The 20977-nt window shown below is 43.3% G+C and overlaps 1 protein-coding gene and 1 long non-coding RNA gene across 8 annotated transcripts; one reads left to right on the top strand and one right to left on the bottom strand.

The window, feature by feature from the left end:
* Positions 1-9257: 9257 nt before the first annotated feature.
* Positions 9258-14220, bottom strand: LOC118361430 (uncharacterized). 6 transcript variants are annotated; one of them, XM_035741367.2, is made up of 8 exons: positions 14033-14206; positions 13485-13546; positions 12371-12467; positions 10748-12189; positions 10458-10626; positions 10215-10341; positions 10091-10126; positions 9258-9931 (listed from the first exon to the last, which is right to left on the bottom strand). In XM_035741367.2, exons 4-8 carry the CDS (start codon positions 11016-11018, stop codon positions 9815-9817), a joined length of 720 nt encoding a protein of 239 aa, XP_035597260.1. In that variant the 5' UTR covers positions 11019-12189; positions 12371-12467; positions 13485-13546; positions 14033-14206; the 3' UTR covers positions 9258-9814. The 6 variants fall into 6 exon arrangements, 3 of the variants coding, with proteins under 3 accessions (XP_035597260.1, XP_035597262.1, XP_035597261.1); XM_035741369.2 differs by lacking the exons at positions 13485-13546; positions 14033-14206 and adding an exon at positions 13332-13464; XM_035741368.2 differs by lacking the exons at positions 13485-13546; positions 14033-14206 and adding an exon at positions 12748-13301.
* On the top strand, positions 13481-19493 carry LOC118361432 (uncharacterized). 2 transcript variants are annotated; one of them, XR_004820995.2, is made up of 4 exons: positions 13481-13666; positions 14835-15079; positions 15181-15268; positions 18508-19493. It is a non-coding gene; the product is annotated as an uncharacterized LOC118361432 (long non-coding RNA). The 2 variants fall into 2 exon arrangements; XR_004820996.2 differs by lacking the exon at positions 13481-13666 and adding an exon at positions 14299-14615.
* The last annotated feature ends 1484 nt before the right edge of the window (positions 19494-20977 follow it).

The raw sequence follows: 20977 nt of genomic DNA, 5'->3' as shown, positions 1-20977 counted from the left end.
CATTGAAAATAAGAATATGTTCTTAACTGACTTGCCTGGTTAAATAAAGGTAAAATTAAAAAATAAAAAAAAATTAAAAGGGTGGCCGCGGCCACGCGGTGTGGAGCGTTTGTATGGTCTGTGCAGAGAGGAGATAACAGGGATAGACAGACACATAGTTGACAGGCTACAGAAGAGGCTACGCTAATGCAAGGAGATTGGAATGACAAGTGGACTACACGTCTCAAATGTTCAGAAAGTTAAGCTTACGTAGCAAGAATCTTATTGACTAAAATGATTAAAATGATACAGTACTGCTGAAGTAGGCTAGCTGGCAGTGGCTGCGTTGTTGACTTTGTAGGCTAGCTGGCAGTGGCTGCGTTGTTGACACTACACTAATCAAGTCGTTCGGTTGAGTGTAATAGTTTCTACAGTGCTGCTATTCGGGGGCTAGCTGGCTAGCTAGCAGTGTTGATTACGTTACGTTGCGTTAAAAGAACGACAATAGCTGGCTAGCTAACCTAGAAAATCGCTCTAGACTACACAATTATCTTTGATACACAGATGGCTATGTAGCTAGCTATGTAGCTAGCTACGATCAAACAAATCAAACCGTTGTGCTGTAATGAAATGAAATGAAAATGTGATACTACCTGTGGAGCGAAGCGGAATGCGACCGGGTTGTTGAGTGCGGAAGTTCTATTCAGTAGACGTTGGCTAGCTGTTGGCTAGCTAGCAGTGTCTCCTACGTTAAGGACGACAAATAGCTGGCTAGCTAACCTCGGTAAATTAAGATAATCACTCTAAGACTACACACTCTAAATTACACAATTATCTTGGATACGAAGACAGCAAAGACAACTATGTAGCTAGCTAACACTACACTAATCAAGTCGTTCAGTTGAGTGTAATAGTTTCTACAGTGCTGCTATTCGGTAGACGGTGGACGTTTGCTAGCTGGCTAGCTGCTGGGCAGATAGCAGTGTAGACTACGTTAGGACGACGAAATACGAAGTTGCAATAGAAGTGCTGACTGTTTCACTTTGTTGTCCTCTTTCTTTTCCTTTTTCTTCTGTCCTTCTTTTGTCCTTATTTTGTCTTCCTTTCTTCTGTTAACTAGATATTTTTTGTTGTTATTCTTTGTAAGCTAGCTAGCTTCTTCCAGGAGAGTCCCTAGCAACTGCTTAGCAACAAGTAAACAATTCTGCTAGCAATTCAGCTAGCTAAGATAACTGTACAATTTTATGAAAAATAGTAAATTTTTCAAAAGCCTGTCTTTTTTGGTTTGTTCCTTGTTTTGTCTTCTATTGAGTCTTGCAGTTTTCTCTTGATTTTTTCGATGTACTTCACTCTAAAAAAACATTTAAATCTCAATATATACAGGAGCTCATTTTTCAGCAGCTGCTCAATTTAGAACTCCGGAACAATTACCACACACACCTTCCTGGTACAAGAATGCATATAATTTGGTCATTAGGACTTGTAGACTGGAACTCAATGGACAAACACTGTCCTGCTAGGAAGCCACACAAATATACCTTTTTTTAATCTTTTTTTAACTAGGCAAGTCCGTTAAGAACAAATTCTTATTTACAATGACGGCCTACACCGGCCAAACCCGGACGACTTTGGGCCAATTGTGCGTCGCCCTATGGGACTCCCAACCATAGCCGGTTGTGATACAGCCTGGATTCAAACCAGGGTGTCTGTAGTGACGCCTCTAGCACTGAGATGCAGTGCTTCAGACCGCTGCTCCACTCAGATCTTTCCTCCAAAACCAGGCATGTGGCTCCATCTCAAATAAATAACACTGCGGCAGCAGGATACAAGCAATCAGATTAAGACCCATATTAATTTCATATTCATTCATTACCCTTCATTATTAGGCCTAGCACAGGCTTCTCAGCTAATGTATGGCTACAGATGAGTCAGTGGGGAGATTAGTACCAAAATACCTCCACAGGATGCAGCCTCTTTCTGGTTGTCTAGACACTCAGGGATAATTCTCCACTCTGGGCTCTAAAGACAGAGCTCCATATGGAGGCTGCTCTCCCTCTCCCTCAGCCCCCCTTAGGCTCTCTCCCTCCACCAGCATTGAGTTTCATCAGATCTGGAGGGACAAGAGGATGGAACCCCATTACAGTCTCTGTGTCTGTACAGTATGATACTTACTATACAGTGCCTTCAGAAAGCATTCACACCCCTTGACTTTTTCCATATTTTTGTTGGGTTACATCCTGAATTTAAAAGGGATTACATTTATATTTGTTTTGTCACTGGCCTACACACAATACCCCATAATGTCAAAGTGGAATAATTATTTTTAAATATATATATATATATTTTTTACTAATTAATACAAAATGAAAAGCTGAAATGTCTTGGAATGGACTCACTTTGTGTGGATAAGTGTTTAACATGATTTTTGAATGACTACCTCATCTCCGTACCCAACACATACAATTTTCTGTAAGGTCCCTCAGTTGAGCAGTGAATTTCAAACACAGACTCAACCACAAAGACCAGGGTGGTTTCCAATGCCTCACAAAGAAGTGCACCTATTGGTAGATGGGTAAAAAAAAGTAGACATTCAATATCCATCCCTTTGAGTATGGTGTAGTTATTGATTACATTTTGGATGGTGTATCAATACACCCAGTCACTACAAAGATACAGTTGTCCATCCTAACTCAGTTGCCGAAGAGGAAGGAAACTGCTCAGGTATTTCACCATGAGGCCAATGGTGACTTTAAAACAATTTATTGACTGAGCGGTATGATGGCTGCGTGGTCCCATGGTGTTTATACTTGCGTACTATTGTTTGTACAGATGATCATGGTACTTCCAGGCGTTTGGAAATTTCTCCAAAGGATGAACCAGACTTGTGGTGGTCTCTAATTTTTTGGGGGGCTGATTTCTTTTGATTTTTCAATGATGTCAAGCAAAGAGGCACTGAGTTTGAAGGTAGGCCTTGAAATACATCCACAGGTACACCTCCAATTAACTCAAATTATGTCAATTAGCCTATCAGAAGCTTCTAAAGTCATGACAAAATTTTCTGGAATTTTCCAAGCTGTTTAAAGGCACAGTCAACTTAGTGTATGTTAACTTATGACCCACTGGAAATGTGATACAGTGAATTATAATTTAAATAATCTGTCTTTAATAAGGCTGGGGGCAGTATTTGAGTAGCTTGGATGAATAAGGTGCCCAAAGTAAACTACCTGCTACTCAGGCCCAGAAGCTAAGATATGCATATTATTAGTCGGGTTGTATAGAAAACACTCTGAAGTTTCTAAAACTGTTTGAATGATGTCTGTGAGTATAACAGAACTTCAACCAGGAAGTGGGAAATCTGAGGTTTGTAGGTTTTCCTATCCAATATACAGTGTCTATGGAGTCATATTGCACTTCCTAGGGCTTCCACTAGATGACAACAGTCTTTAGAACCTTGGTTGATGCTTCTACTGTGAAGGATGAGGGAATAAGAGCAGTGTGCAGCGAGCTCACTCAGGCGCACCCCCGTGAGAGTTAGCTGGGTTCCATTGCATTTCTACAGACATGCAATGGCCACGCTGCTTGGTCCGTTTGTGGTGAGATCTTCTGTTTCGTCCGTTGAAAGAATGAGACCAAGGCACAGCGTGGTAAGCCTACATCTTTCTTTATTTAGATGAACACCAAAAAAACAACAAAGGATAAACGATCGTAAAGTTCTGCAGGGCTAAACAGCTACTGTGCAAAAACAAGATCCTACAAACTAGGGTGGAAAACAGGCTGCCTAAGTATGATTCCCAATCAGAGACAACGATAGACAGCTGCCTCTGATTGGGAACCATACCCGGCCAACAAAGAAATAGACAACTACAATGCCCACCCAAATCACACCCTGACCTAACCAAATAGAGAAGTTTTAATGACTCCAACCTAAGTGTATGTAAACTTCCGACTTATATAATAGGCGTTGTCAGAGGAACGGCCATTAAATTATCAGAAACTCCAGTCACCCAAGTCATAGACTGTTCTCTTTGCTACCGCACAGCAAGCGGTACCAGAGCGCCAAGTCTAGGACCAAAAGGCTCCATAACAGCTTCAACCCCCACAAGACTGCTGAACAATTAATAAAATGGCCACTGGACTACTTACATTGATCCCCCCCCCTCCCTCCATTTGTTTTATACACTGCTGCTACTCGCTGTTTATTATCTATACAAAGTCACTTCACCCCTACCTACATCTACAAATTACCCCGACTAACCTGTACCGCTGCACACTGACTCGGTACCGGTACCCCTGTATACAGCCTCTTTATTGTTATGTTATTGTGTTACTTTTTTAAAAACTTTTGTTTATTTGGTACATTTTTTCTTAACTCTTCTTGAACTGCACTGTTGATTTAGGGCTTGTAAGTAAGCACAACAAGGTCTACACTTGTATTTGGCGCATGTGACAAATAAAGTTTGATTTGAACAAAATGTGGAATAAGTCAAGGGGTATGAATACTTTCTCAAGGCACTGTGTATGAATATCAGTGTCTATTAACCAAGAATGATAAACAGTTCAGCTTTTATTGTTAAGATAATAGCCGTCAGTTGTATTGTATTATTAGACAGAGGGGAAAGGAACAGTAGAAGACAGACAGACCATGTTTAGTGTAATGTGTGAGAGAGGGGGGGAGACACAGAGAGCCCATGTGTGTCTTAGAGGGAAAATTGTTCAATTCAAAACAGAGAGGCATTGAGGTACATGTTGTTCCAATGGCTTTCACACTGTCTTTCCATTTAAGAACACAAAAGCCCAGGATTTAGACATAACAATCAGAGCCACATGGAGACACACTCTTATGCAGAGACAACACACACGCTCTCTCACTCCCACATGAACATACAGTGGTATGCAAAAGTATTCACCACTCTTGGCATTTTTCCTATTTTGTTGCCTTACAGACTGGAATTAAAATGGATTTTTTTTGGGGGGGGGGTTGTATCATTTGATTTACACAACATGCCTACCACTTTGAAGATGCAAAACATTTTGCATTGTGAAACAAACAAGAAATAAACAAAAAAAAACAGAAAATGTGAGTGTGCATAACTATTCACCCCTCTAAGTCAATACTTTGTAGAGCCACCTTTTGCAGCAATTACAGCTGCAAGTCTCTTGGGGTATGTCTCTATAAGCTTGGAACATCTTGCCACTGGGATTTTTGCCAATTCTTCAAGGCAAAATTTCTTTAGCTCCTTCAAGTTGGATGGGTTCCGCTGGTGTACAGCAATCTTTAAGTCATACCACAGATTCTCAATTGGATTGAGGTCTGGACTTTGACTAGGCCATTCCAAGACATTTCAATGTTTCCCCTTAAACCACCCGAGTGTTGCTTTAGCAGTATGCTTAGGGTCATTGTCCTACTGGAAGGTGAACCTCCGTCCAAGTCTCAAATCTCTGGAAGACTGAAACAGGTTTCCCTCAAGAATTTCCGTGTATTTAGCTCAATCCATCATTCCTTCAATTCTGTCCAGTTTTCCAGTCCCTTCAGATAAAAAACATCACCACAGCATGATGCTGCCACCAGCATGCTTCACTGTGGGGATGATGTTCTCAGGGTGATGTGAGGTGTTGGGTTTGTGCCAGACAGCATTTTCCTTGATGGCCAAAAAGCAAAATTTTAGTCTCATTTGACCAGAGTACCTTCTTCCATATGGTTAGGGGGGTCTCCCACATGCCTTTTGGCGAACACCAAATGTGTTTGCTTATTTTTTTCTTTAAGCAATGGCTTTTTTTCTGGCCACTCTTCCGTAAAGCCCAGCTCTGTGGAATGCTCGGCTTGAAGTGATCCTATCGACAGATACTACAATCTCTGCTGTGGAGCTTTGCAGCTCCTTCAGGGTTTTCTTTGGTCTCTTTGTTGCCTCTCTGATCAATGCCCTCCATTTCACTTCACCATTTTGGACTATTTTGTTGATGTCCATCACATGAAATCCAAATAAAAACCCATTTAAATTTCAGATTGTAATTCAACAAAATAGGAAAAAAGCCAAGATGGGTGAACACTTTTGCAAGGCACTGTATACCACTCTTTCTCTGCCACATCCCCACACATGACACTCACTTTCTCATACACACAGTCACACATGCTCCAGAGAGAAAAACACACCCCTACTGCTGCAAATATGTTGGCTGAGGAGAGTAAACAGAATCCCTTCAGGGGAGCAGCATCTTCCAGAGAGGTATCCTTTCATTTTACACACTCCTATACACCAGTGGAGGCTGGTGGGAGGGGCTATAGGACTAGCTTACTGTCGTGGCTAGAATAGAATAAATGGAACGGTATCAAAGTCATCAAGCATACGGAAACCACGGTTGACTCTGTTTTGTTATTCCATTCCAGCCATTACAATGAGCCCATCTTTCTATAGCTCCTCCCACCAGCCTCCACTGCTATGCACAGACATGATGACACAGACTGAGATCTCTTAAGCAATACACAGGGCAGTAAGGCTTTTTCTTTCCTGGTGAGCATATGTGTTGGCGTGCAGATATTGCCTGTTTAGCCAAATTATGTGAAACTCCCCCCTCCAACTCAATTTTCTCCTCTCCCACTGTTTTTCTTCCTCTTATTCTTGCACTCTACTCTGTGCTCTCTCTCTCTTTATCTGCCCTAAAGCTGGGCCCCGGATCCTGTCCAACTCAACAGGCCTGAAGATGAAAGCTGACTCACTCACACATTTACACACATGGCTGCACACACACACACACACAAACTAAACAATCTATGGATGACAACACACACTGTGGATGACAACACACACTGAAACCCATGCAGATGCAAGTAAACACATGAATGCATATGCTTACATACATAAGTAGGGAAAGGGAAAACCTAGTCAGTCAGCACAACTGAAGGCATTCAACCAAAATGTGTCTTCCTTAACAATGTCATCGGCATCTGGGGAGCAGTTGTTGTTGGGTGTTAACTGTTAATAATAATAATACACACACACACACACATATATATACACATATATACACACACATATATATATATATATATATATATATATATATATATATATATATATATACTGAACAAACATTTTTAATAGCAACATGCAACAAATTCAATGATTTGTAACTCAATGAGTTACAGCTCATATAAGGAAATCAGTCAATTGAAATCAATTCATCAGGCCCTAATCTATGGATTTCACATGACTGGGCAGGGGTGCAGCCATGGGTGGGTCTTTACAACATTAACAATGACTATTGTAGCTGGAAACGGCTGATTCTTTTATGGAATATCTACATAGGCGTACAGAGGCCAATTATCAGCAACCTGTGTTCCAAAGGAAAGTTGTTTTAAACTTGGATTAGCTATAATTTTAAAAGGCTAATTGATCATTAGAAAAACCTTTTGCAATTGTGTTAGCACAGCTGAAAACTGTTGTCCTGATTAAAGAAGCAATACAACTGGCCTTCTTTAGACTAGTTGAGTATCTGGAGCATCAGCATCTGTTGGTTCAATTACAGGCTAAAAATGGCCAGAAACAAAGCACTTTCTTCTGAAACGTGTCAGTCGATTCTTGTTCTGAGAAAAGAAGACTATTCCATGTGTGAAATTGTAGAGAAACTGAAGATCTGGTACAACGCTGTTTACTACTCGCTTCACAGAACAGAACTGGCTCTAACCAGAATAGAAAGAGGAGTGGGAGGCCCTGGTGCACAACTGAGCAAGAGGACAAGTACATTAGTGTCTAGTTTGAGAAACAGACGCCTCACAAGTCCTCAACTGGCAGCTTCATTAAATAGTACCCGTAAAACACCAGTCTCAAAGTCAACAGTGAAGAGGCGACTCCGGGATGCTGGCCTTCTAGGCAGCGCTGCAAAGAAAAAGCCATATCTCAGACTAGCCAATACAAATACAAAATTAAGAAGGGCAAATAAACGCAGACACTGGACAGGGGAACTTTGCCTATACTACCCACCACTGCGACCTGTATGCTCTTGTTGGCTGGCCCTCGCTACATATTCGTCGCCAAACCCACTGGCTCCAGGTCATCCATAAGTCCTTGCTAGGTAAAGCCCCGTCTTATCTCTGCTCACTGGTCACCATAGCAGCACACACACGTAGCACGCGCTCCAGCAGGTATATTTCAATGGTCACCCCCAAAGAAAATTCCTTCTTAGATAGATGTGCAGAAGATGAATGTGCAAGTAGCGATTCTGGGGTGCAAAGGAGAAAAAAAAAGGAAAAAAATATGGGAGTGAGGTAGTTGGGTGGGCGAATTACAGATGGGCTATGTACAGGTGCAATGATCTGTAAGCTGCTCTGATAGCTGATGCTTAAACTTAGTGAGGGAGATATGAGTCTCCAGCTTCAGTGATTTTTGCAATTCATTCCAGTCCTTGGCCTCAGAGAACTGTAAGGAAAAGGCGGCCAAAGTAGGAGTTGGCTCTGGGGGTGACCAGTGAAATATACCTGCTGGAGCGTGTGCTATGGGTGGGAGCTGCTATGGTGACCCGTGAGCTGAGATAAGGCGGGGCTTTATTTAGCAAAGACTTATAGATGACTTGGAGCCAGTGGGTTTGGCCATTAATATGATGCGAGGGCCAGCCAACGAGAGCATACATGTCACAGTGGTGGGTAGTATATGGGGCTTTGGTGACAAAACGGATGGCACTGTGATAGACTCCAATTTGTTGAGTAGAGTGTTGTAGGCTATTTTGTAAATGACATCGCCGAAGTCAAGGATCAGTAGGATTTTCAGTTTTACAATGTATGTTTGGCAGAATGAGTGAAGGATGCTTTGTTGCGAAATAGGAAGCCAATTCTAGATTTAATTCTGGATTGGAGATGCTGAATGTGAGTCTGGAAAGAGAGTTTACAGCCTAAACAGACACCTAGGTATTGGCAGTTGTCCACATATTCTAATGTCAGAACCGTCCAGAGTAGTGATGATAGTTGGGCAGGCGGGTGCGGGCAGCGATTAGTTGAAGAGTATGCATTTAGTTTTACTATCATTTAAAAGCAGTTGGAGGCCACGGAAGGATGTTGTACTGTAAGTAGAGTAATATTTAAAAGTAATTGGCCCAGGAAATCATATGAAGCTGTGAAGAATCTTCCCATATCTTATCACCATCTTGAAGTCACCTCTGACACTCCACCTTTTCCCTGGTTCTACTACATTGGTATAATATTGAATATAGGAGTGTCCAAAGACTGGAAGCATCCACAACTAGACTGAATCAAAATGTGTGCATAATCTCACATCACTGACAGAGGAAACAAGTACAAAACCTTTTTATTTCATTGTAAAAAAATAAACGTACAAATACAAAGTATTTTTGGTGGTCCATTGATCTAGAAAAAAATAGATAGGAACTAAACACTGAGAAAGTATCTATGTAAAGAAGAGAAAAAGAGAAGAGTAAAATTACCCACACCTGTAGAGCTTAATTCCCAGACATGAATCACTGTAAAAGGAATCAGTAGCCTTCAGTTCAGAGCCTGAACACAGAAATATATGACAGACAATAAAAGTCTGGTTCGGAGTGAACTCTGTCTCTTATGACATCTATCACATGTATATATCCGTCTTACATCATTCTACAAAGTCATCAGGAAAAAAACACTGACAGTGACCTTGGTTTGCATGCAATCAGGTCATAAACCTAGGGAGACAAGGTCAGATTGTCAGCCTCACAAGCCTAGTTGCTCCCGAGAAAGGTATGCAGAGAATAACAGATATTCAGTTTAGCCTCCTGAGCTAACATAAATCATCAACAAATAACCTCTGCTGACCTCACACCACATCCACCTCTTTCTTCACAGACCTTTTTATTACACATTTTCTTGTCCTTCCCCATTCCCGCTACCTTTATCGTGACCTTCTCCTCCTCCTGTTTCAGAGGGTGTTTCTGTCAGCTTCTGGAACTTCTTCAGGTCAGCACAGAACACCTGAGAGTGTGACAGAGTCATGCTCCATTGACATCAATGCATGACTTAGTGTAAGTTCAAGTAACTGGTGTCCCAAGTTAGCCTTTATAGATTAGAGAGAGAAAGAGTAGAGGTAACAGAAGAGGGGATGGATTCTGACCCCTAGTTTGTGCCACTCACCGAGCATAAAGACCCATGGCTGTCTGAAGAATTCCCCTAACACAGAAATAAAATCAATCAGTGATGTTTTGTCCAGAATGACAGTTTGAGGTTGTTAAGCACATACTGTAGGGTGAATCCTCACCAATCTCACAGCAGACTGTCTGAGGCTCTTCTGCCCGTTTACAGCCGCACAGCTGTGGTCTTGTTCAGTAATCTGCCACACATGTCCACAGGCACAACACAGGCCTTGTCCATCAGACACACACAGTCTGTCACCGAGAGGTGGAACACAGGTAACGCTTAATATTATGCCTGTGTATAATGCATTCGCATTATAGGCATGGCTCCTTCCCAAAAAATGTATTCATCATAATGCACTACATACAGTTGGTTCATAGAAAGCCATTCCTCAGCTGCACACTTTGAAGATGCACCCTTAATTGCCCTGAAGGGTTGAGGCATACGTTGGGGCCCACCCTGGGCAGAGTGCGCAGTGAATCCCCAGCCTGCAGGTAGCCACTGGGGTCCACCGTCCACCGCCTCCACATTGCTGTCTGACAACCAGAGAGCACATGTCAGAGCGACAGACACAAAGAGAAGCATAAATGATTTGAAAGAGCGAGATAGATATCAGACAGACAGCCGGAGTGGTGTTGATGGTAGTTGAGGGGGTACCTGCAAGGGCATGCAGGGACGGGAAGTTGTGGTAGATGGTCTGGTCCAACTGCCCTGGATATGAGAGATCTGGTTGTTGGAGGTGCAGATGAAGGAGAACCGGCACTCCGTGGTGACCTGGAACAGCAGTCTCACACCTGGGGTGAAGAATACACCTGTGAAAATGTTGGCGATGTGTTAAAAGTGTGGGTCGGTTGCTCCCCACTGTGTACAGATCCCCCAACTTTACCTTCAGCTGGAAATAATCATTCAGCAGCTCTTCTTCCTTCATGTCTGGGTCAAAGGTCACAGCCACTAGTGCCTCCTCTTCCTACTTCCACCTCCATCCCTCCCTTGGATCTCTTCCCTGACACCTTTGACCCCTGGAGCAGGGCCCCTTTCCCTCCTCCCATCCCTGTCTCCTGTGGTGTTGGGACTATTGTAGGTGTAGTACCATAGAGTTGCTGAGAGTCCCCACTCGTCACCCCCACAACTTTGGTCTAGATGTAGATGTTTGGGGCTTTTAGAATTCTAATCTGTAACATCTTAAAGTTACCTGTAGTTGCTGTGAGTCCTGGACCTGCACCCCTCTCTGTGTGTGCAATACCTGTTGCTGGGGGTCCCAGATGAGTGACTGCGTGGTGTTGCCGTACCCCTGCACCGCCCACCGGGATGTGAATGTTCCCATTCATGAACTGGGCTGGAAACAGAGCTGGCCACCACCGTCTGGTATTGCACCTCCTCATGAACCCCCGACCACCCCATCAGCGTGGAAACCGCATGTCCCGAGCCAATAGGAACTTGCGTTGGCGTAGTGTGTGCCATTAACACTGTAGTTCCCCCGGCAACCTGCATGGCACTGTGTGCCTCCTGGGGGATGGCAATGTGTGTGTAATGCCACAATGACCACGTGACCCTGGCAGGGAAGAATAGACAGGGATGGTCCAGGTCTCTCCAGTGGGGCTGGTGATGGTACCTGTAACACTGTACCGGTGGCTGCGATCTACAGTCAACACGTCTGGCCTCAGAGACACGTAGCTCTGCTGCTGTACCTGAACTTGGGGGTGGCTAGTACAGTGGCCAGCTACTGACCAGGCAGGGCGTTGGACACTGTGATGGCATGTCCACCTTACACTTCTTGGCTGGCTGCAGGGAGGTGGTCTGGATGATGCTCCCCTGGGGAGAATACTGCTGCTGCGTGGGGGAGAGAGCTTCCTCTGTCTGGATCTGGACCTGCTGTTCACCTGCCACTGCTGCCAGCAACCCGGCCTGCAGCTGAAGGTTAGCTATGTGTGTACACCAATCGGTGGGCCTGTGTGTGTGTGTGTTTACCTGTTGGCGCGGTTCCCAGACTGTAATAGCTGGGCTATGGTGACCCCTGTTGATGGGAGGAGGTGGAGGAATGCAGCTGCAGGACCTGGCACGAAAACCACCTGGCCCTACTGTTGCCCCCTGACCTGCACCTACAGGAGAGGGTGAAAGAGGGGTTGTCTGCTGTCAGTATCTTTTCCATATACATTATGGTTAACTAGGATAATCCTCTCAGCAATAATTGGTACTAATTTTTAGGAGAGTGGCAGGGACAGAGACAGAATGATGAGGGAGAAAGAGAGTAGAGCAAGGAGCGCAAGAAAAAGTCCTGACCTGTATTATGTCTTGGCCTTGCGGCTGTGGTCATATGGGGCGAGAGCTGCTGCTGTCATGACATAACTTTCTGCTGGGACACCTGTACCTGCTGTTGCTGAAGGTAGAGCACAATGTGGTTACCCACCCTGAAACCACAAATGGATCAGCCAAAGGGCAATGGTCCACTTTTTCCAAAAACACTCCTTATGTCAGACTCATCTCGGACTCCAAGCCTCGGGCTCCAAGAACTACACCACACCTACCACCTCCGATACTTCACCCTCATGCACTTCCAATTCTCCTCCTGTCTTCAACCTCTGCTTTCCCTTTCTATCATTCTTCTTTAATAAACCATCTCCCTTTTTCTCCGCCATTTTTAACCAACTCAAGCTCACCCTCTTTTTCTCCTTCTCTCCCTGGCTGTAATTCCAATTTAACCAGCTGTCACAATCTCCGTAGAATCAGCAGGAACCCCTTGGGATGTCACTGTGGCCTGTTGCACTTCATGTCCCCTTTAAAATGACTAACACATCCATTTTTCGTGGTACCTGAAGGGGTGTAATCTCGCGTTAGCATCACACCGCAGTATAACGCTTTCTGATTGGCCGACTGGACATCGATGCCAATTTAGCAATTTTGTTGCTCGATTTAGCAACTTTTCAGACTACCCTGGCAACTTTTAGCAAGTTTTGAAAAGTGACTCAAACGCTAACATGCACGCATGTTCCTTCTAAATGACACAAAAATATTATCTGTCACACACCCAGTCACAACACACGTGCCTGGCTGCAAACGTGCATTGTGAGTGACGTCAGCAGCAGGCACTCAGCTCGTGTACAGCCAGCAGTAATTTCAGCAAATGATTGTTGGCTGACTGCAGCAGCAGTACGGTTCGACGAGCCAAACCCGATGAATATAGTTGGTCACGAATGTTTGATCTTGAACAGAACTTACAACATCAAATAGTGAGAGTCTGTACCTGAACAAATGTCAAATCATATTTTTCGCTGAGATGGCCAGTCAATTTGAGTAACGATATTGTGGATTCTACGCAATTACGCAGTTTTACGTTATCACGCAATAACGTCACAACGTCATTTAGCAACAAATCAACCTGCCTCTAGCAACTTACCCAGAAAATGAGTTGGCAACACTGCGACTGGAGTGTAACTGTAAAATGGCCCCCAGTGAAATCTGAGTGGTAAAGAAAAGGGAATGTAATAAAAGAGCACAGAGACAATTTGTGAGTCCAATGCACAAGAATAATGCTTCTACGGGCGTGTCCATCCAAACAGGCAAGTTGGATGGAAGAAGGTAAAGGCTGGGAGGGGAGTTAGCTGCAGTTAACGTTACAGGATCTGGAATACTAAACTAACTAGTTATTCTATCCCCCGTATTATATATGTTTTGTACTTTCATTGACTTGCCATCTTCTATTTGCTCAAGAGCTGCACATTATTTTGTAGGCAGTTAACGTTAGTCAGCACCAGTAACCCATCTTAAACATTACAATAGTAACTAACTAATGCAAATTTGTCATTTGTTCATTATCAATGACAATATGAACAATGATTTTAATCCCGTTAAATTTGATATCGTTTTATCTGGTGTTCTCCCAAGTTGACCTACCTGCTCGAGCAAAGAAACAAGCAAGACTTTCCAGTCGAGCGCATGCCCTACCTGTTAGTAGTTGTTCCGAGTGGTGGTTTAATTCCTATGACTAGAAAAAAACCGAGTTTCTGAGGCATTCGCTGAATCCCGACCACTCAGGCCATCAAATATAACCCTTTAGTTTCTGATGTGTAACGTTCCTGGATTCAACCACTGACAAAGTCCTGAGGGGCGTTCAGTTCACTTCCACGTTTGCTACGTTGCATGAACCGTGCACTGAACCGTGCACAGTTCTTCAACAGCGTTTGCGGTACGTTTGGTGGGCATGGCGAGGTGTGACAATTTAAAATCGTGCTGCACGGTAATATCTTGCATGTGCATTTCCCTGTGGATATATTTTTTACATCGACTCTTTTTGGAATTGGCACAGCAAACATCTACTTGGAATCATTTCTTATATTATCTTTGCTGCAAGGACTTTTGTTTAAACGTTCCCTCCTTTGCAACAGACCAAATGTTTTGCAACAGAGTTCGACTAATGAATACACCCCTGGCCGTACAGTACCGTTTCGGTTTAATTCAACGTTGCACACTGTTCTGTCATACTGAAAGCAACACTTGCTGAACAGGAATCTAGATCCTTCTATCTTCAGTGAGTGGACGGCCACAATAGTTAACATTTTCCTCAGCAAATATTATTGATCTAAAACTTTATTTTCCATAAAAACTGAAGCATGTTTCTTGTGAACCAACCAAATCTGACTAGCTGTGTACCACAACCCCATTGATGTACAGCCATTGTAACGTATGCCTTCATGACAGTAAGTTATGGTACAATACTAATTGACATGCATCTCGTTTGTCACCATAGAGTAGCGAATAGTATGGAAGGATTGTTTGAGGAGCTAGTGAGGCTGAAGGTCCACAGTGTCCCCAGTATCGGGTGAAGGAGTTCTTGGAGTCCCTGTCCAACAAGAGCTCAAAGGCACTGCAGGAGTTCAACCAGCAGGCAGGTGTTATCACTACAACCACCACCATGGTTTACCAGCAGGGGGTCAACTGCATCTACATAGACAGCAACGAGGTGGCTGGGTCACTGTTGGAACTGTCTGTCTGGTAAGAGACTGAGGGCAGGAAAGACAAGGTACAGTTAGTGAAAGACAAGATGGAGTTGTTGACAGTATCCATATTATAACCACATTGTGCTCTACCTTCAGGTACAGGTGTCCCAGCAGAAGGTGATGTCATGACAGCAGCAGCTCTCGCCCCATATGACCACAGCCGCAAGGCCAAGACATAATACAGGTCAGGACTTTTTCCTCGTTCTCCTTTCTCTCCTTTCTTTCTCCCTCATCATTCTGTCTCTGTCTGTCTCACTGCCACTCTCCTAAAAATGAGTGGCAATTATTAAAGTGCATTCAGAAAGTATTCAGACACCCTTGATTTATTCCAGATTGTTACGTTACAGCCTTATTCTAAAATTGATCAAATATTTTTTTCCTCCTCAACCTACACACACGACCACATTATGACAAAGCAAATACAGGTTTAGACTTTTGCAAAAAAAAAATAAGTAAGTCACATTTACCCTTTACCCATTAGTACTTTATTGCAGCAATTACAGCCTTGAGTCTTCTTGGGTATGACCATACAAGCTTGGCACACCTATTTTGGGGGATTTTCTCCCATTTCTCTCTGCAGATCCTCTCAAGCTGTCAAGTTGGATGGGGAGCATTGCTGCGCAGCTATTTTCAGGTCTCTCCAGAGATGTTAGATCAGGTTTAAGTCTGGGCTCTGGCTGGGCCACTCAAGGACATTCAGAGACTTGTCCCGAAGCTACTCCTGTGTTGTCCTGGCTGTGTGCTTAGGGTCGTTCTTCTGTTAGGTGAACCGTCGCCGCAGTTGGAGGCCCTGAGTGCTCCGGAGCAGGTTTCCATCAAGGATCTTGCTGTACTTTGCTCAATTCATCTTTCCCTTGATCCTAAATAATCTCCCAGTCCCTGCCGTTGAAAAACATCCCCACAGATGCTGCCACCACCATGCTTCACCATAGAGATGGTGCCTCCAGACGTGACACTGGGCATTCAGGCCAAAGAGTTCAATCTTGGTTTCATCAAACTAGAGAATCTTGTTTCTCATGGTCTGAGAGTCTTTAGGTGCCTTTTGGCAAACTCCCAAGTGGACTGTTGTGCCTTTTACTGAGAAGTGGCTTTCGTCTCGCCATTCTACCAGAAAGGCCTGATTGGTGGAGTGCTGCTCAGATGGTTGTCCTTCTGGATGGTTCTCCCATCTCTATACAGAAAGTCTTGAGCTCTGTCATTGACCATCGGGTTCTTGGTCACCTTTCTGATCAAGACCCTTCTCTCCCATTTGGCGGGCCAGCCAGCTCTAGTTAGTCTTGGTGGTTCCAAACTTCTTCCATTTAAGAATGATGGAGGCCACTGTGTTCTTGGGGACCTTCAATGCTGTAGATATTTTTTGATACCCTTCCCCAGATCTGTGCCTCGACACAATCCAGTCTCGGAGCTCCCAAGTTGTAGAAACATCTCTAGGATGATCAATGGAAACAGGATGCACCTGAGCTCAATTTCAACTCTAATAGCAAAGTGTCTGAATACTTATATAAATAACAGATTTCTGTTTGAATTTTTGCTAATTTATATGTATTTTTTTGTAAAAACACTTTTTACTTTGTCATTATGGGGTAATGTGTGTAGATTAAGATTTTAATTATTTGATCCATTTTAGAATAGGGCTGTAACGTAACAAGATCTGTAAAAAGTCAAGGGGTCTGAATACTTTCCGAATGCACTGTATTTCTAGATATTGTTTTGTTAACCAGTCTTGCTCACTGCTACTTGTTTCTCTTTGTCATGATTATGCCTCTGCAGTTTCTTCCTTTTTTTCTTTCACTTTCATAGTTGTTTTCCTTACCTGAGTATTGCCCAGATGTGAACAGGTATATGGAGTCACCTGAAAGTTCACACTCAGGATGTACCTTCCTCTGTTTTTCCTGCCAGCTTTGCGTTACTGGACTGAACAGACCTGGGATGACCTCATTGAGCTGGCTGGAGGCACAGTGAATAATGCTCAGGCCATAGTGCCCTCTTTAACAACTATCACCACAGTGGCAGTGAATGACTTGCAGACCTTTGGCCCCTCTGACCAGGGTTGTGTTCAATTGGAGCAAATGGGAGAAAACACTTTGAAAATGGAAGAGGTGCCACATGAATTTGTCATTTAGGAACACTGACTTTGGTTTTCTGTTTGAAAATGTTTTTTTTCAAGCGAGGCTTACAGTCATGGTTGACAAACCACTTTTTACATTGGTTTGTCAACCATTGGTCTCAGCCATTGATCCAGCAAGGCATGGTAGTAATACTGTGCTGTCTACGGGACAGCCCCTCGGAAACACAGACACAGACACACTCACTATCAACACAACCACACACACTATCAACACTCTACCACACACACAACAGACAGACGATTAAACTTGGAATTAGCCTAAATCTGTCGACCAATGGCTGAGACTAATGGTGTTACACTAAAATAGATGACGATCTCGGCCTCACTTGTAAGTGAATGATGGTGATGAAATAATCTGGACCCCGTTTACGAGACACTGTGGTAACCTTTACCACTCCGTACTCAGTACTCGTCATACAGCATCTGGAGTAACATGGTCTAACTAATAGAAGTAGAGAAACGACTGCATGCTGTGGTAGCGGAATCAGAATTCTTTAGGTAACATTTTATAAATAAGATGTTTTATCAATGTTCATAAGTATGCTTATGTGGGAAAAGTTACTTGGGCCCCAGAGAGGGGAGAGGTCAGGCTTGTCTTCTTATGGGAATGTGTCTGTAACTATTACTTGTAACTATGCCTTTCTCTTGATTTAGTATATGGCCTCGGAGGCTCACTGTCTCTGTGAGCTTGTCCAGGATGGGTTGTATTTTTGTTGGGAGTGTCTAGAATTGACAATTGATATATGCCATTGGATGAGGTAAAGTTTTGGTTCTAAGTGGTACCAAGAACGAGATAAGAACTTAGTTTAGGAGACCAAACTGAATGATATTTTATAGCCAATGCTGTCTGGCTATGTGTGTCTTTGCCTCTAAATGATCTCAGTTGCCATTATGTAAGCACTCTCAGAGAATTCATTTATGGACACTGAATTGATCTGAGAGTCACAGGGCTATGGTGAAGCTCATATAATTAAAGATGGACTTTATGATAACTCTGACTTGTGTGTGGTTTGCTCTCTCATGATTTGGTAATACAGGAAATTTCCACGACAATGCACCCATACTCTGTGCAGCACCCAAATCAAGTGGCAAGAATATGCTTATGAAGATTCTTCCTAAATTCATGGGCAGCATTCTGAAAATTGTGAAACCAGAAGAACTATGCACGTCTATTGGTCAAACTTGATGCTGTGAATGTAATCAACATATTACCCATGAAGATTTTCTACATTTTGATTATTGTTCAGTGTCCAATCACCATCAAATCCCTCACTCACCATGTCCTTCTGTTTCAGGGGGGTCACCATGAAGATGATCCTAACATGCTGCTCCCACACCATCCTCCAGAAGTCAGCCATGGTGCTGCGCAAAGGACCCTGGCTACAGATTAAGTCTGGCTCTGTACAGCCCCCTGAAAAGCAGACCGCTGACTTGATGAATGGATATATGGACAGACAGAGTACTTACAGGGACATAAACTAGCGTTCATATAGCTTCACTCTACAGTGGTAATCTGAAATCACAGGGACTGTTATTAATCAACGTGACCAGAAAGTGGGAAGCATTACCGAACATGGGAGAGATGTGAAGGATGTGTTCATGGATGTGGTGGTGCTATGATATGGTGTGCGCTGTAATACTCTCAAGGCAGTATGTAGGGGTATCTGTTCTCTCTGTTAACCTTCCAGGTCTTCAGCCCTGGTAGTGAGTTCTTTACCATCATCCAGCTCCTGAAGAATAAACAGCTAATGGGACACTATGAAACAGCCACAGCAGACACTACACAGACTCCAAAGCACAATCATCTACTGTATGGTGTGGTCTCACAAGACTGATGGCCTAGATTAGTGAGTTTGGTTTACCTCAAACTGCCCTTGGCAGCGAGTGATTGAAAGCACAGGTGGAATTCCTGTAGTTTATGTGCCCGTCAAAGAACACTTATTTGATGTGGAAACATGGCAACAGTCTTCAGCCGATTAAAACGTGTTTTTTAAACAAAGTGGTGTTTTTACAAGTGACTACACCCATAATGTTCTTAATTCCATCATTCCATGCTTCTGGGTTGGACTTGAGAAAACAACAATAGGCTAAAACACTTCACTAACAGCACTCAGTTACTGTATATCAACTAATGAAAGGTTACTTTTCTCTTCCATATTTTAGCAGATGCTCTCATCCATCATCGACGCCAGGACAGCGGAGTCAATCACCACCTTCCGGAGACACCTGAAACCCCACCTCTTTAAGGAATACCTAGGATAGGATAAAGTAATCCTTCTCACCCCCCTTAAAAGATTTAGATGCACTATTGTAAAGTGGCTGTTCCACTGGATGTCATAAGGTGAATGCACCAATTTGTAAGTCGCTCTGGATAAGAGCGTCTGCTAAATGACTTAAATGTAAATGTAAATGTAAATCCAGAGCAATTACGGTTAAGTGCCTTGCACATCAACATATTTTTCACCTAGTTGGCCTCAGGGATTCGAACCTTTCGGTTACTGGTCCAACGCTCTTAACCGCTCCGCTACCTGCCACCCATACCATTTCACAAAGACTCAAGTTATTATATCCACTCCTTCAGTGACTTTCAGAGTTCCTCACCTCATGTTTGTTAGGGGTGCAGAGATTAGGCAAAGCTTCCTTTGGTAACCAAGAACGGAAGTATAGTGTAGAGGGAGCCAGGCTGGTGAGGTGGTGTTGGGTAGTTTTAAAAGAAATGTGATCAGAGGATCACAAAGCCAAATCCCCCACCCACCCCTGCTAGCTAAAGAGGAATTTGGACACACAGTGGCTCTCACACACACAAGGATTTGAACACCAACCTGAGAACACATATACAAACCTGCATCAACAGGTCTACAACTCAAAACACAGGTAAAGCACAGAGTGAGCAACCCCAGCCTAGTGTTCCTTATTAGTTAGTATCACCTTTGTAAGTGCTCCTTTGAGTGAGAAAGAGTTTAGAGAGCAACGGGGGCTCTTCCCATCGATGTGTTATGTCCTGTCAAGTTGTCAGTCTCCAATTATCCAAGCCACCACATTTTATTCTCTCAATTCAAAGGGCTTTATTGGCATAGGAAACATATGTTTACATTGCCAACGCAAGTGAATAGATAATAAGCAAAAGTGAAATAAACAATCAAAAATGAACTGTAAACATTATACTCACAAAGGTTTCAGAGAAATAGAGATTTCAAATGTCATTGTGGCTATGTACAGTGTTATAACGATAGTTAAAGTACAAAAGAGAAAATAAATAAACAAAGATGGGTTGTATTTACAATGGTGTTTGTTTTTCACTGGTTGCCCTTGTGGCAACAGGTCACAAATCATGCTGCTGTGATTTCACATCATGGTATTTCACCCAATTGATATGGGAGTTTATCAAAACTGGATTTGTTAAAAAAAAAAATGTGGGTCTGTGTAATCTGAGGGAAATATGTGTCTCTAATATGGTCATACATCTGGCAGGTTAGGATGTGCAGCTCAACTTTGCACCACCTTTTGTGGGCAGTGAGCACATAGCCTGTCTTCTCTTGAGAGCCAGGTCTGCCTACAGCGGCCTCTCAATAGCAAGGCTATGCTCTCTTTCTCGCTCTCTCTCTCTCTGAAAAGTGGGAGGGAGAGAGGGATGGGTGGAGACGAGAGAGGGATGGGTGGAGATGGAGACTAAAGGGGCAGAAAGAAATAAGCAAATAAGTAAGAAATGTGTCTGTGGATAATGTGTTTATTTGCTATAATATTTGTTTGAATGCTGCCACACGT

Source organism: Oncorhynchus keta, unplaced genomic scaffold (assembly GCF_023373465.1).
Source record: "Oncorhynchus keta strain PuntledgeMale-10-30-2019 unplaced genomic scaffold, Oket_V2 Un_scaffold_584_pilon_pilon, whole genome shotgun sequence".
In the NCBI taxonomy this organism is placed as follows: Eukaryota; Metazoa; Chordata; class Actinopteri; order Salmoniformes; family Salmonidae; genus Oncorhynchus; species Oncorhynchus keta.
The sequence above is the reverse complement of the archived record's forward strand: the minus strand, read 5'-3'. Positions and strand labels throughout refer to the sequence as shown.